This window comes from Heliangelus exortis, chromosome 1, assembly GCF_036169615.1.
Source record: "Heliangelus exortis chromosome 1, bHelExo1.hap1, whole genome shotgun sequence".
Taxonomy (NCBI): domain Eukaryota; kingdom Metazoa; phylum Chordata; class Aves; order Apodiformes; family Trochilidae; genus Heliangelus; species Heliangelus exortis.
Window position 1 is genome coordinate 139,003,488 of NC_092422.1, and position 16,416 is coordinate 139,019,903.

General features: G+C 41.3%; 1 protein-coding gene across 4 annotated transcripts in view; it reads left to right on the forward strand.

Moving 5' to 3' along the window:
• Nucleotides 1-2,579: 2,579 nt before the first annotated feature.
• BRAF (B-Raf proto-oncogene, serine/threonine kinase) overlaps nucleotides 2,580-16,416 on the forward strand; it is an 84,668-nt gene continuing 70,831 nt past the window's right edge. For 2 of the 4 annotated variants that reach the window (XR_011722709.1, XM_071727161.1), the window contains exon 1: nucleotides 2,580-2,958. Coding sequence is in view for 2 of the 4 variants with exons in the window: in XM_071727161.1 (XP_071583262.1) it covers nucleotides 2,821-2,958 (138 nt within the window). In the remaining 2 variants the exon portion in view is untranslated. The remainder of the gene's footprint in view (nucleotides 2,959-16,416) is intronic. The other 2 variants (XR_011722710.1, XM_071727172.1) reach the window with 1 other exon arrangement.

The window sequence follows — 16,416 nt, forward strand, 5'->3', positions numbered from 1 at the left end:
TGTGAAGGAGTGGGAAATTCCATTTATCACTAGGGGCAGATTCTCCAAAACAAAAGAAAAGTAGAGCATATATAGTAGATTTATGTTTCCTGGATACAAAGCTATCTTTTAAAATAGTATTCTATTCTTTGTTTTAGGTGGAGCACTGCATTTTTATTTCACATATGTCGAGTGTGTTCCCAGTTTTTGTCATCAGCTGACAGTGTTAGGGTTTAGAATTGCAATCCTTCTGGAGGTACATCAAATGTAATAAGGAAGTCTAGCAAATATATTTTATGTTAATGCAAATCTGAAAAAAAAAAAACCAAACCCAGAAGCTCAGAAACAAAGGGACACAAGATTACTGAAAGCACTGGGAAAGGTATTCCAAGTTACACATTGATAGGAGTCTACTAATTTCACTGCCAGATTTATGTCCCGGACATATAGTGCTTGGGGAATAAAGCAAGGGCTGTGACTATGTGCTGTACATTAAGACTAACTTTTCCCTTGGTACAAATTCCATTGAAGCAGAGGGACTTTCTCTGTTATTTAACCCATATTCCTCTGTTGGCTTTTCCACAACAGGCTGTGTACTTCGAGAGCCAACTCATGCTACTTGTGCCTGCGCCTTCAAGGATCAGGGAAATTTGTCCCAGTGCTTAGTCCTCAGCATGTCTGTTATTTTCGAGAGTCTGTGTGTGTTTTTCACTACCATTAGATATTCCCATCACACAGGAGGAATTGCTGATAATTATCCTCTTCATTAAAGCAGCTATTAGAGAAAATTTTCTAAACTTGGCGCACTGCTTAGTTTGTACATTTTATTCTTACATATTTGTGCAGCCTTTTTGTTGACTGCACTGCAGGCCACCAGTTGTAAGAAAACCTAGGCTTCTAACACTGGAAAGAGTAGCCTGTCAGATAAAAATTTTAAATCCCTTTAAATATTCTCACTTGTTTTCAGGAGGTGTTTAATACTTTAATTCCTGTGCTCTCTAAAGGAAAGACCCTCAGCTAAATTCGTGCCCAAATTTCATTCACCCTACATCATGGGGTCCTTTATCCCCAACTCTGTCTTTTTGCTGTGTCCATGCAGTAAGTTGATGTTACAGCACTGCCAGTGTCAAAGTGAATTTAAATGTTTTTATGCACCAATGATCCCAGTGTGAAAGATAAAATATAAACCTCAAGTCTGTCATCAGGATTATTGTGTTAAGAGGTTGTATGGTTATGTATTTACAACTGCAGTGAAGCAAAGAGAAGGGTGTTTGCACTTGAATGGTTTTTAGTATTTTAATTGATTACTATAAAATAGAACCATCTTTACCATCTCCAAAATCCTGCTGCTTTTACAATACATTATGTATTAAAATAATTACCAATCTGGTTTTTATTGTAAAGACCTTTTCATCGAGAAAGCAACCTTTAAGTGTCTTTAACCTGATCTGGTGAATGCTTTATGTGTGTAAATGGCAGTGAAATGGCTGCATCGTATAGAGATACCACACAGGTCGAGGTTTTACTTTAAAAGGGAGCACTCTGACACTTTGGGGCAGAGGAGACATGGAGAGAGCAAACTTTGGGAGCCAGCAGTGGCTGCCAGCCCTTGTTTCTGAGCAGGAGGGAATGGTGTTTCCCAATCCACCCTACCTACAGCCTCGGTTCCTCTGTCATTCACACCAGAGGACTGAGGCCCAGGGCAGGTCCTGCTGTGTGATCCCACTTTTTTCTCCAGGAGAGGCTGTCAAGGAGATCAGTGCAAAACAAGGCACAGACCGGGTGGACGCTCATCTTCGGAAACTCGGATCTGCTCCCGAACCTCCAGACTGGACAACGCTGGCCAGAGGGTAAGAGAGAGGTGCTGCTGAGGAGAGGGAAGGGGTCCTGGTTCCTGCTGAGCTCACAACCAGACTTTGAAGCATCCTCGGTAAATAAAGCACCAGCTTGCAGCAGCTCAAGGCCTAAATGTCACCAGTGGAAAAACGAGGATGTTTTACCAAAACTAGCAAATCAATTATTTGAATTATAACTCGAGTAGGCATCATATTTTCGGATGAAAAAGGTGATTTATAGAACTATCTCTGTCCCTGCCGCATGTATCAAGATTTAACTCAAATCCACACCGCTGTCATTTGACCAAACGATGTCAGACCTGTCGAGGAACTGTCGAGCCCTCTCCTCCCCTGCCGGTTCACCGCACCCCTGTTCCAGCACACGATTACCGCACACAGTAGGACAGGACAGGACACATCCCGCATCTTTCTCATCTTAACCCTTCCACCACTTTTAGTCCTGCTTTTACCCCCTCGCAGGCTGCAAGGCACCCCGGGCTGCAGCTCAGCCCGTTATCAGGAACGACCCGCGGGCCGGGCACTGTTGGGACCTTTTCCCGCAGCCCCCCCGGCACTTGGTCTCCAATCCCCTCCCACCCCCCGGTCCGGTCCGGTCCGGGGCTGCGGGGGCTTTTCCTGCCCGCTTCAGCTCCACTGCTCTCCTTGGCCGCCAGGGGGCGCCGAAGCCGCGCGGGGCGTGGCCGCGCGTTGTGGGGGCGTGGCCTGAGCCCACGTTCGAGTTCCCAGGGCGACGGGTGGTCGCGGCGTGACGTCAGGGTGTTTCCCGGTGGCGTCAGGTGACCCATGCGCAGTGGCCGCGGTGGCGATTCTGGGTGACGTCACGGGCCGGGAGTGACGTGCCGGTGGCGCGGGCCGCTGGGAGCTGGCCGGGATCCGCGCTCACCCCCCTCCCCCCATTCCCACTACGGGTCGCGGCTGGGGGCGTCCCGGCGGCGGGGACGCGGCTCCCCCCTCCCCTTCTCTCGCCCCAACGCTTCGATCCAAGATGGCGGCGCTGAGCAGCGGCAGCAGCGCGGAGGGGGCCTCGCTCTTCAACGGGGACATGGAGCCCGAGCCGCCGCCGCCTCCCGCACTCGGCGCCTGCTACGCGGGGGGCACCGGCGACCCGGCCATCCCGGAGGAGGTGAGGCCACGCGGCGGCTGCGGCGGCCACCGCGGCCACCTGCCCCCCGCTGCCGATCGCGCCCCCGCCCCCTCCGGCCGCTCCGCACCCGGGGGCCGCCGGGCGGCGGCGCAGGGCTTGCCGGCGCCCCGCCGGCGGGGTGAGGCCGGCGGCAGCGGGGATCCCCGCTCGGGGGAGGCCCCGGCCTCCTCCCTCCTCTCCGGTGGCGGGGGCGCCGCTCTCGCTAGCCGCCGCCGCTGGTGCAGTGTCGGGGCGGGGAGGCTCTGTTCCGCGCCTGACCGCCACCCCGCTCCCGCCGCGAAACCCCCCGGCGCACTCAGGCAGCGCCCGGGGACCGGGCCCGCTCCGTCCCGGGGGCGGCCCGCGCCGTCGTGAGGAGGCGGCGCCCCCGGAGCGGCGGGGGCTGGGGGCTGGGGCTTCCCCCGCCGGTGCCGGCTGAGGAAGGGTTGACGGGTCGGGATCTGGTTTCCAACAAACCCACCTGCGTGCCTCTGCTGTCACGCCTGCTGTTTGCTACCTGGGGCTGCGGCCGGCAGAGGTTTTGGAGAGGGGTGTGTGTGGGGGGGTTGTAATCGGGTTTCCCCCCATGGTTTGTGGAAACGCTGCGAGTATGTTTTAAAACCACGGAGGTGTGTTTTAAAAGCAGGGTTGGGTACGGTGCCTTTTGTGGATGTTGGCCTGGGTCGCCGTTTCTGCGAGGGGGAGTCTTAGGAAATGTTAACGGCCCGGGCACCGTGCAGGCATCGGGGTTGTTGGGCCTCTGGTTTGTGTCTCTCTTACATACTTCCTGTGTTTTGGGGCATATTACTTAACTTCCCAATCCCACGGAGGGCGAGCGGCACTACCTGTTTTGCTAGGGCTGAAGTGTTAAGGTGCTGACACTTCTGAAACATTTTGAGAAGGTGGAATAGGATGTGCCATAACAGTGCAAGGTGTTTAGCAGATTCGTGTACCATAGGCATCTCAGTCAGAACGAATTGTCAAATGCCATGCATCAAGTCTGTTCTGGAGGTAAATACAGATGCCAGAAGCTCTGCTGCCTTCTTTCAAGACCTGGTTGCTGAGGATTATTTCAGCTCAGCTTTCCCCAGCTTGTCTGTGTAATCGGTGCAGGACCTCTTATCTATGAACAGAATCTTTTGCACCTGTAAGGTGCTGAGCCCACCAAGTAAAGGCTTCTTGCTGCTCTGGGGGGGGAGAGCCTGCAGCAGGGAAAATGAGCTGGCTTTGGTCATTAGCTCACAGAGGGATCTAGTTTGACTCTCAACTCACCAGAAAAAGATTGTCTTTTTACCCATTTAACTTATTAATAGCATAGTGGATTACAGTGGGATTAATGTGATGAGAAGTTTGACAAGTACTAGAGCTCATGCTAGGTAGATGTCCAGAAAGGAGAAACAGGGAAAGACTCAGACCCTTTTGATGATAGGGAGAGGTGAGATTAGTTCCCTTACCTTAAAGGAGCTACTGGCTTACTTGTTGAAGAAGTAAAAACTCAGCTGCATACTTTAATTTACACCTACCCAGCAGGGAGATTAAATGCTTTGGGTAATGCAAGTTCAGTCACTTCTCCTGAGTAAAGACAAACTCCCAACTCGTTGACAAACCTTAATGCCTAAAGTGCAGGGTTTAACAAATGCTTTCTTTTTAGTAGCCAAGTAGTTTAAAAACCTTATTGCTGACTTTTACTGTGTGGATTGTGCTTGTGCAACAGTGCATGGGACTGAATTTCTCTGATATTTTTTCTGTAAAAATACCCAAATCTCTGTGATATCATTTCAATAACTGGTTTATATTGTGGCCCTAGAACAGCAATATCAATACAGCTGAGTAAGGTAAATAAACTGCAGTGTAAGAGAGAGGAGAGGGGAAAGCAGTAGCAGAAGGCAAGATTTTTATTTTTTTTAAGTAAGTTTTCATGCCAACAGGGATGTTTGTGAAAGTGCTGTAAGTCACTTGGAGTTCGAAAATGTTTCATCCGGTGTTGTCTTTAGATTTTACTCCAAATACTGAATTATATAGTGTAGCTTTCACCACTGACACCACCTCCTCTGAGTGTATTACTTCACTAAAAGAGAGGGAGAGAGAGAAGCAGTTTGGTATCTGGAACACTTGCCAGCCAGTGAGGTTTGTACTTTGCAAGTATGTGTGCATATATTCATGGTTTTAAGCGGGAGGGATATGCTTTGTTTATTTAAAAGCAAGTGTTTTATGCATTAGAAATACTGAAGCACACAGTTCTAAGGCAGAGCTGGTGCTAGAATTCTTGTTTTCTGATGTGGTTTTGTTCTTTACTTGGCTAGTTCTTCCTGAAGTCATGAGTAATTAAATTTTGTTTACTGCATAAGTACACCTATTACTTCATCTAAACCTGTACTTTTAATAAAGTTCATGACCAAAAAATTGCTGGTACAGTTAAAATGGAAGATATCCTTAATACAAAAACAAGCCAACCTGAAGTGCAATGCAAGTTCAAAGTGACATAAGTCTGAAAGATACTGAAGTACTTCTGACTGACTCATGGCTCTAATGTAAGTACATGTTCCAGTGTTTTGTTTGGTTTTTTAATGTACCTTCAAGACAAGGTACATCTAAGCTTTAAAAGATAACCTTGCTGTGGAAACTTGCCAAAGAGCATAGCCTCGCTTATTTTGAGGAGATACCTGGAGAGGTTTTAGTTCCTTGTGATCTTTCAGGAACTGCAGTCCTGATTTCCAGAAGGAAAATCTTCAGTTCTGTACTCATTTTATAGTTTCAAAGCAGGGGATGCAGACATCAAGAATTCTGACAGACCTTGAAGTGGTCTTGCACAAACTTGTGAGCTGGAGTCCTCTTCTAAAGGAGGCATTCTGCTTCAAGATTGTAATCAAGTGTTTTGTGCTCAGTACAGCTACATCAATGTCACTTACGGATTCAAGGACTGAGGTTTTGAAAAAAACAAATTTATAGCCATGTCATTCAACTCATGGCCAGTTTTTAATCAAATAATTAATTTAGTGTATTAGAAGTTGCCTCAGTAGCGTAACTGCTGATACTAGAAAGCTTCTTGTAATGGAGTCATTACATAAGAGTATAATAAATTGCTGAAGCTTTTTTTCCTTTCTATTTTACAATTCATGATGAGCAAGAGTCGTTGCCTATGTGTTCATATAGTACATTTAGGAAATCAGTACTTCTTGGAGGCATAAGGATTTGAAGAGAGTAGGGGCAAGTTCAGCTGAGCAGGAATTTTCCTCTTCTGCTCGCTTATTCCTGGTGTTGGGAGGCCTAGGATCTGTACCTGTGTCCAGAGGCACATAGGTTGACTTCTTCCCCAGGATGAATTCTCAGGACAACTGATTTTTTTGGATGGAAGATTTTCAGAGTAATACAGGGTTGTTGGTGTAGTAAAGAGTGTGTGACAGCTGGGAGGAGAGGCTCTTGTTGCTGGAGATTATTTACACCGATATTAAATAATTCAAATGGGATTTTCTGTACTTGGAGCTTTGTGCCCTGAGCTGCTCTTTGGAAGATGGAAATTACTTTGAAGGTTGTGAAGTGAGGGCCTCAGCTGTTGGACGGTTGATTGTTTTCTAGGAGGCAATGCTGGACTTTATCCTGCATAAATATTAATTATATATTTAGAAACCTTAATCTTGTAAAACAGAGTGCAGAAGAAGAATAAAAGGTATTGAATTAGAAGATACCTATAACTGTGGAAAGTAGTGGGTTCTCATAAAGTAATATAGAATCGCCAAGCAAAACTGTGGTTGTTTTTGTTGCAATAACATTTAGGGAATTTATCATGCTAGAAATTAGAATAACTTTCCTTTTAAGTTGCTGTTTCTCTGAAGATTAGGGTTAAACATGCTACTTATTTGGACAGTTGAAACAAATATAAGCATTTTTTAACTTTGGTGCTTTTATGTTGAATCTCAATATGTTTCATTGCATTTTTGTTCAGGGATTGAGCTAAATTTATAGTCTGTGAATGACATCCTATTTAATTGTGAGGAGAAATTATACTTCAGCTGCAAGGTTTTTCATATCCAGCTAATATTCTGCAGGAGTATATCTTCAAGGATAAGTGAAATAATTCTTTTATTTGGCACAGCATGGAAAAAGCCTTAACTAGATACTATGTCTGAATTTGGGCACAGCTTTAAGAAATACATGGTCTAGGTGAGGAGAATCTGGAAAAGAATAATAAGATTTAAAAAAAAAAAAAAAAAGATCTGAACTCTGGGAGATCAGAGCTTTGAGAAAAGACTGAAAAAAAGAGGCTATTTTAAAAAGAAATAGAAGTTGTCAAATCTGATACAAGGAAGAATGCAAATAACTTGTTCTTCAGACTTGTGACGATTGCTGTGAGATGTAGTGAGTTTAAATGGTAGTGGAGGAGGTAATTTCCTGTCACTATTAGACCTTGTTTTGTATGGCTAAGTATAATGAAGCATGAAAATGTACTTTTTTCACTTATTTATAAAATGTCCATTACTAGATTATGTCACCTCCACAGGCAAATTTTGTCATGGGGAGTGATGCGGAGAAGTTGATCCAGGTGTAGAAAAAAACCTCAAAAATCTCATCTTTTTTTATCTTAGGCTTTTTGTGATTTATTTGTGGCATAGTCGATGGAACACTGGAACACAACCTCAAAATACTTGTGTTCAGTGAGGATATTCAAGACATTTCTGTTTGTGAGGTTTTTCCCAAAAGGCAGTAGGCTTAACAGCTCTGTCCTGTGGTAGCTTGTTTGATTACACAGAACTTAGTTAATAGAGTAGTAAATTCTTCTGAAAAGTTTTGATGGTCTCAAGAGGCTTGTTTCTTGTCTCTGTGGATATCCACAAGCTGGTTGGATACAGTGTTTGGTACAGAGTCTTTTTTTTTTCATTTATGTTGCTCCTTAAGCCACTATTGCTGTTCCCATTTATACTTTGTTGTTAAGCTCATGGAAGTCTTATTTTTAAAGCTGATCTATTAATATCCTTCTTGAGACTTGGTTTTAGCTGAGAAAGGCAATTATTTTGTTGTGTGTAGTTAATTTGCCGTAAACTAGATGAGTAGGTTTTGGTTTTGTTTTTTTTTAATGGAGATACCTTTTGACAGTTTCTATTTTTTTCCACTTTGTTTTGTTACCTTGTATCATATCTATAGTTCAGTTTAATTAGTTATTTTGTGTACCGAAAATCTGCCTGCATGAAAGATTCAGAAGTAAATTTGAAGTAGCAGGAAATACAATTTTATCTGTCTTGTCAAAGGAAATGAAATTAATATTTTTCCTCCATTCCATCCTTAGATACAAGCTACTTCAGGTTTAAGATTTTTTTGGAGATGCTTTTTGGCGAAGCATAAGTTTTATATAAGTTTTATTTTTAGTTTGAACAAGTTGAGTTCAAGACAGTGTCATGTACAATATAATAGAAATGCTCTGTCATAACTGCTCTTGATGCTGCTCCCCATCACCATTGCCCTGAAGTTAATCATGAGGTGCTCTGCCACCCACAGATGAAGTTTTCCTGTTCCCTGTACCTGTATTTGGCCACTCAGCCAGATCTACTCCCTTGTGACAATTTAGTACCACGTAGATACTATCCTAAGTTAATTCAGTTCACTAATGCTGAAAAAAACAGGAGTTGCTTTTGCTGAATTTGTTTTCTGCAGTCTTAGTGAACTGAGACCTTCTCAACGTAGCACTGGACGAGCTCCGAAACTCTTGCTAGGTAGGAGACAGAAGGAATATGGTTCAGGAGAGTAGTAGTAGTATTGTGGCCTTTTAGTTCCTTCACCTCTTTGTTTTTTACTTCTTTTCTTTTTTAACATCATGTCTGTCCCCAGGAACTGCAGTGGTCTTGATTTTTTTTTTTATATACTCAAATCAGAAGTCTTGTTCAGCTGAGGCTGCCTTTGCTGGACTTGCCAGGTTTAGATCCCGCTAAGTTATTTCTTTATGGCCTTGAGCTTCCTATGATAGGTTGTAACAGTATTACTTTGTCTCTGTGGATTGTTTCTGAGCAAAGCTGTCACAGAAACATCATTACATGCCATAGTTTTAGCTGTGTGCCAGGAACTTGAAGGTCCATTCTCAGCTTGTATAATAAGTATACTTTTCCAATAACTTTGACCACGTGAGAATTCTAAGTACAGTATTAAGGTTTTTGAGGTGTGAGGAGGTTTTTGTAATTTTCAACTGTTCACACATCTATGTGTGTGAACACAGATATTTCTCAGAGAGAGTGCAGAATAAAGAAATCAGTACGGGGGTTTTTTTGCTTCAGGTTATTTCAGTTGCTCTTGAGCTTTTTGGGTGTACAATGGAAACCTCTTAATCTTCACTCCTGCATACAGCTTATTTCTAAAATGATGTAACACGTATTTATGCAACCAATTTCTGTGACCAGTGCTAGAGTTAAACAAGGCTGCTTCATGTAGAATTATGTGCCTTTTTTTTTTTTTCATCTCTCCTGTTCACACTCCCTGCTGTGTTTGGCTTATTACTCCACATTTTTAACATTTGTGTGTTTTGAAGGAGCTGCAGCAGTATCTTTCTTTGCTTTGATGACATTTAATGAATATGGACCCTAGCATAAAAGGGTGAACCAAGCAAAGATCTAATTTTTCCCGATCCCTGTTGTCTGAAAGTGCTTTCAGTTCAGACAGGAGTTTTGGGGGAACAGTGCTCCCAGCAGTCATCTCACAGTAACAACCTGACCAACCTGAACATTAAAGATGAGAAAGCAACCTGTGCTCTTTTGAAAATGGAGTTTGTTGTGCACTACTTGGTATCAAATGTATTCTCCACACCATCAGTACTGAATTAAGGACATCATAGGAGTGTGTTTGGGCACCTAAGGGAGAGGTTTTTTTTCTTTTTCTCAAGTTCTAATAAGGTGGAAATATTCCCTGTATACCTGCATAAAATTTAATATTAAAAGGCTATTGATTTTCTATGTGAAGAGTACACCCTTAAAGACTTCCATTTTGGAGACAAGCAAGTAAGGTTTTTAATTATCAAATTGTATTTACTGTTTAAAACTGTGTTGTGTGACTTTAAGCAACTTTTAAACTTTGAGCAAGCTGATCTAGTTAGTGGTAAGTGTTGCTGCCCATGGCAGGAGGGTTGTATCTAGATGATCTTTAAGGTCCCTTCCAACCCTTGCAATTCTATGAAACTTTATTTCAGATAAAGGAATTATTTTGAGGGTAGACATTTCTGAAGTTTGAGGAACATGTCTATGTTTTTTTTCTCTCTAATAGTAGCTATTAATTACTGGTATTTGAAAAGCACTATAAAATCAACATTAATTCAAATATATTATCACTTTAAGAAGGTGGTAGTACCTAGGTGTTTGGTTGGATTATATATTGGTACCTGAATCTATGAACTGGTTTTATGAATTTATTCATTAAATCTTAATAGGTCAGACATGCTCTCTAATTAGCTGAGTAATGTAGATTTACATGTGAGTCTTTAGCATCATCTGAGACAGCTTTGAGAGGATTTCTTTAAGCATTCCCATAATTTTGCTAGAATACAATTTGTAAGGGCTAATAAAGTCTCATATGACTTTTTAAAGATTATGTTCATTGCTGAAAATTGATACAACTTTTCCCACTCTCTAGATTCGGTAGTTGTAAGTCTTGCAGCAGGTTTTATGTACTAGTTCTCTGACTTGATCAGCTGATGTTTAGGTCTAATAAAAATATCTTTTCAGTGGTTTGGGGTTTTTTATGTTTTTGGGGGTTGGTTTTGGGTTGGTTTTTTTTTAGTTTTCTGAACTAGATGGTTGTTTTCAGCGTTTCCCCACCGCCCCCCATGGTAGCTGTTTTTCAGATTTTTTTTTTTTTTTTAACTCTCCTAACTTTACAGTGAGTGGCAAGGAGCCAGTCCTGCTATTTAAATTATTTCATATTTCATGTTGGTATTAGGGTTACTAAGTTATCGTGTTCTGCTGAGTAGAACATAAAATGCCATTTAGGAGAAATGTTTCTGTGGCAGTTTCTATTTGTGATTCTTGTTAGATTGGGAGCAAATTACTTTTGTATTACAAAATTAAAAAAAAAAACAAAACAAAACCCAGACAAGTGTATTTTTATGTGTTTCAGGGTTTGAGACCCCTTTGATAAAAATAGGACACCATAGGTACTTTATTGGATCACAGATATTTCTGAACAAACAGAATGTATTTGTACTTAACTAACAATTACATTTTCTAAACAGTTGTTTAGATTACTGTAGGAATATTGCAAAGTGTATACAAAATATTTTATGGTTTTGGAGCATGAACTTTTAAGTAGGTTCTGATTACCTTTTCTGGATAGTCAAATTCATTGGGTGCCCTGGCAAGGAGAGAGCAGAGTAAGTCCTGTAGTTCAGGCGAGACAGAGTTTATTTGTTTTGTCATTTTAATTAATGTGACCCAAGCTGTGTTAGAGCTCTGCTCAACTGGTATGTGCTTTTTATAGGCAATTATTATAATTAGCTGGTTGACTGCTTGCTTTCCATCACAAATATGACTTGTCTTCAGCTTAAGGTGTGTGCAGAAATAGTCTGGAGTACGCATGATAATATTTTAAATTTCATTGCTGTATAGATTTAACAGTTGTTGAGAATCTGTGATAGTTATCTCTCTGTAGCAAAATTGCATTCTTCAGTAAGTTAGGAAATTTGGATAGTTTTTTTCTCCTTTGAAATCTGTTACAGTCTAGGGAGAAATTGTTAAATTCATACATGTAAACACAGTTGATTGTACCAGAACTTGTTCTGTGCATGACCCTCATGACTACTGAATCAGTACCAAAGTGAATAAAAGAGACTAGAAGTAATGCAACACAAAAGCCTCAAGGAATGTGGAATTAAAGATTTAGCTAGATCAAAGAAAGCTGTGCAACTAGTAGTTAATGATTTAAATGAAGGATACAGACAGCTCTTATTTTTCACACTCTGCTCTTCTGCTGTGGTAGAAAACATTTGTTAATTTTTCCTTTTTATAGTGCTTGGAGGCAAATTCTACTTAGCGGCAAGCAGCAAAGATGGCAGGTGTTGGAAAAAGCAGGGGAATGACAGAGAATTGAAACTTGTTCTATGATTTGTAAATTTTACCAGACTTGCTACTAGGGTGTCTAGCTAACCAACAATGAAAATATACTTTTGATGTTTTTATCTCGGACATTGGGAAAGAGCTGCAATACAAATGATTTGCCAACATGAATAAAAAATCAGGGAAGATAAAGTAAGCAGCCTCAGTGTTGACATTCAGGGCACTTATGTAAACTCTTGTGTGAAACCCATTGCAGGCTGGTTTTCAGTTAAGTTTCAGCTGTTAGTATTTTTCATACTTGTTTAACAATAAGTTTAACCACTTGTTGAAAATGTGGTAAGCATGAAGAACTAGCAGAAAGTAGGAAAAATGAGAAAATTAACGCAATGCATCTGTGAGTTGAGAGAACCTTCCATGAGAGATTTAGAAGAGTTGGAGCCTGAAGTGTAGGAAGAAGGGAAGGATTATCGTTCCCACTGTATGTTAATGGTCTGGTGGGTGACTGCAGAAAATGAAAAGCAGACTTCATAAGAGGCAAGAAGAGGACTAGCACCATCCAAGATTGATTGAGAAGGGAGGATAGCTCAGGAAAAGATAACAAAATATGAGTAAGAGGTAACAGTGATTCTCAACAAAGGAAAATGCAAACTGCATTTTGGCATGTGAGTGTTGAAGTGGGGTGCTGAGTTATTAACCTGATTCATGTCCTTTTGCCTGTCTTTAATGCTTCCCTTTCAAGTTAGTTAAGATCCTTCTAAGAATGAGTTTTGTACATGACAGCTTTCTAAAGAATTTTCTCATAAAGTGGATCCTAGCTCAGTGGATCAAGGAGCTGAATTGGTTCTCTAAGGAAGAAGCCTGACGGGGCTGATTAGGACAGTATTGGATCGGTATTGATGATTTTGCCCCCCTTATAAAACTGTTTCCAAATAAAATAGTTTTTTTCTACGTTACCTAGTTCATTCTACCAAAGTATTCTCCATTATCACCAAGTGTGATAATCTAAATGCAGGACATACTGTGCCTGGACAAATAACTCTCACATGTCTTCTAGCAAATGTGACTCATAGAGGTTAGAGATGGGCTGTGCTGCGAGATTGAAAACTGATGCCTTATGCAAAAAGTGTGAAAGGTAGTTTTCTTAGTGCTGTCCCAGGCACTGCCTATATTCACAAGTAGCAAAGGATGTGAAAATAACTTTGTGGTTTACAGCCTTGTGGTTGTGGAGCTACAGTCTTCCCTGAATAGAATGGATTTAGGCTTCTACTGTATCTGACTTGCCTCTGGCTCAAACTAGGTCATCTTTATTGCATTGCAAGGGAGTGCTTGTTTGCAAAATTAATGTGCAATTATCCATAATAGGCAGATACAAGTTTATATTCAAGTATATCTGGAATATTTCCAGTGTTATGGCCGCCTGTGTCCATTTTAGCCTGTATCAGCTTCCTCGTCTCGGAAGCTCTAATAGGAGAATCAAATCTAATCTCTTATGTTAGCGAATAGCTTTAACCTAATGCTGCCAGATAAGACAAAAAAATTTTGATGCTTTTTTCAGAAATATAATAAAGTTTTCCAAGCTCTAAAGGATTCATTACTTTTTTTGTGGAACAACAATGAAATTGTGTATCTTGCCTAATCACACTGCTTCATATGGGAAGGGCCTGGACTTGCATGTAGACAGTACTGTGTGCACTGCAGATTTACTTCAGAATACATTCAGATTTCTAGCAACTGTCTCTTACTTTTTGTATTTCTACAAGATATTTGGCAGTTATGGCTTTATGGTTTCCTAGAGGTGTGAAGTTTTGTAAGGAGTGCTTATAAAAGTAGCAAAAAATAGGTTGTCTTTTACTTTCAGACTAGCAGTTTTACTTTACTTCTAGAGCAAGTGTTAATAAAGCATGGATGAAGGGATTACTCTGAGATTTGAAGGAAGGAATTCTCTTAGCGTGTATGCTTTTAGCTTGAAAAACTTGGTTTTATTCTGTTGTCTGGGAACAAGCTCTTTTTGATCCAGAACTGACTGCTAGAAGGGTTTTGTATTTCATGTTTTCATTATCTTGGTTGTTAGGTAGTTCTTGGTTGCTGTTCTGAAATGTATGTGCTTATGGGAAATGAGGTGCTTACTGGAGTCCTTGGCAATTTTTCTACTCTTTTTATTTGGACAGTCCTAATAAACCTGTGCATCTCTGAATGCTACTAAGTAACTCAGGTGATTTAATTCTTAACATAGTGTTTCAGGTTTTTTTCCACAGAGATTATAGGGATGAGTCTTGGCTCAAATCTGTCAGGCTGGGCTGGCTCATGTGATGCAAACTTATCTGAGATAACTTACTCATGAGATAACTTAACATGCAGGTTTGAGAGGGGAAAACACGGGCTGAAGGTGCTGGCTCTGCTGGCTGTGTAAGTGCAAAAGGTTTTGTGTATTTTTTGTGAGGCAGAAGCTGTGGGTACTGTGGGGTTTCAAAGCAGAGACTTGAAAGCTGCATGAGGTCACTTGCACAGAGCAGCACTACCCAGTTCCAGTTAGGAAAAGGCTTGAGTTCCTCCAGTTGAATTGGTCACAGATCCTGCTTGGCAGGATGCAGAATGCCTGCACAGGGGTTGATTCTCCAGGAACTAGTTGGTTAAGGGAAGCTTTGGACCACAAAAAAACCCTATGTGTAAGCATATTCACTTATACAGGAAGGCAGAAGGTGAGTTTTATGCAACTAAAACTAAGTAGAAATTGCCTCTTGAAGAAATATTGTGAAGTTCAGAAATTTGCCATGGCATGTATGTTCTTACTCCTGCTTGATTAGGGAAAGAACATAATAGTCAGTATTAGATTGTGAAAGTTTTTTCAGCTTGACAGAAGGCTTTTGGTGAGTATGGCACATGAAACAGGTTTTCCATTTCTGTGAGCAACAAGCAACAATTTGTTGCTATATTTGACTTTGATAAATCTCCTTTGGCCTGCAGCAAACTTTTAACTGTGTGAATAGCCTTTCTAAAATGATAGAAATCCATATTAAGTTTTCTTTTAAGATTTACTTGTGGAAGGGCTCTTAGTTTAGTGCACAGATGTATAGTAGGAAATTCAGAGCACCATTTTCAGCCTGTTTGAACAACGTTGTCTTCCACTAGGCTTTCACTTCAGCTTCTTCAGGTGAAGGCATTTTTTTGCCCTAGCCTGGCAGCTGACAGTATGATAACAATTTTTTTCTTTAAATTTTCTTCATTAGTCACTCAGGTTTTGCTCATGTCATGATATTAACTTAGCAGTGCTCAGTATTTCTGCTTTCATTAGTGGCTGTTTGATTCGCTTGCCAACATGCCCTAAATAATATGCTTCTGTTGTGCATATTACTGTTGCTCACTTGTATTTGTTATTCTATACCTTTACTTTAAGAAAAGAGAGATGCAAGGTTGTGGCTATGGCACAAAATAGAAAATAACATATGAGCAAGGAAGTTATTCATTATCAATCTTCAAAAAAAGTATTTGGAAACTCATCTGACAGCAGTTTGTTTTGCTTAGCACTGGTGAGGCCACACCTGGAGTGCTGTGTCCACTTACAAGATCCCCAGTGCAACAGGGACATGGACATACTGGAGGGACTCTGGTGAAGGTCCACAAAGATGATTAATGATTTGAGTGAGTGAAAGGAAGACAGAGCCAGACTCTGGTGGTGCCCAATGATAGGACCAGGGGCCATAGACAAAAACAAACATCAGGAAGTACTTTGATAATTTGTGGGTGACCAAGTGCTGGCACAAGTTGCAGTGTAGTCTCCATCCTTGCAGATACACAGAATCCATCTGGACGTGGTCCTGGGCAACCTACTTGAGCAGGGAGCTGGACAGGATGGCCTTCAGGGGTCTCTTCTAATCTCAGCCCTTTTGCAGTTCTGTCTTTGTCAGTGAAGCATCTTCCCTCTACTTCCCACTACCAGACATTTAAGTATAAGAAGTTGTTGATATTGATTGTGGTACAGTGCAGGCTGAGGAATACTTTCTGCTGGGTAGAATTGCCAGAATGAGCAAATAATAGAAGCTGCATTAAGTACTAATGAAACTTGTTTCTGAAGGTAATCCATAGATTACAGAAAATTCTTGGCAAACTAAGAAATAGATATACCAGCATGTTACCAGTAACTGAAATTCCTAAACTCTTGAATGTGTTAATTGAAACAGTGTTGATTCAAGCTTGTTTTTTTCAGCAACCATAAAACTAGCTCTTGCTATCTTGGGAAAAGAACCAGCAAAATACACAAGTCCTTCTCTTTGCTGCTGATTGGCTTCAACAAGGCAAACTGACTGCAAGTTGAGAAGCAAGCTGACTTCCACAGTTGCCCCAAGGGATTTTGCAAACAGAATACTTGAGTAGCACTCTTTGTTTGGGGTCCTCTTACTCCTAGTAGTGTGGGTTGCTTGTTCCTGAGCAAACTTTT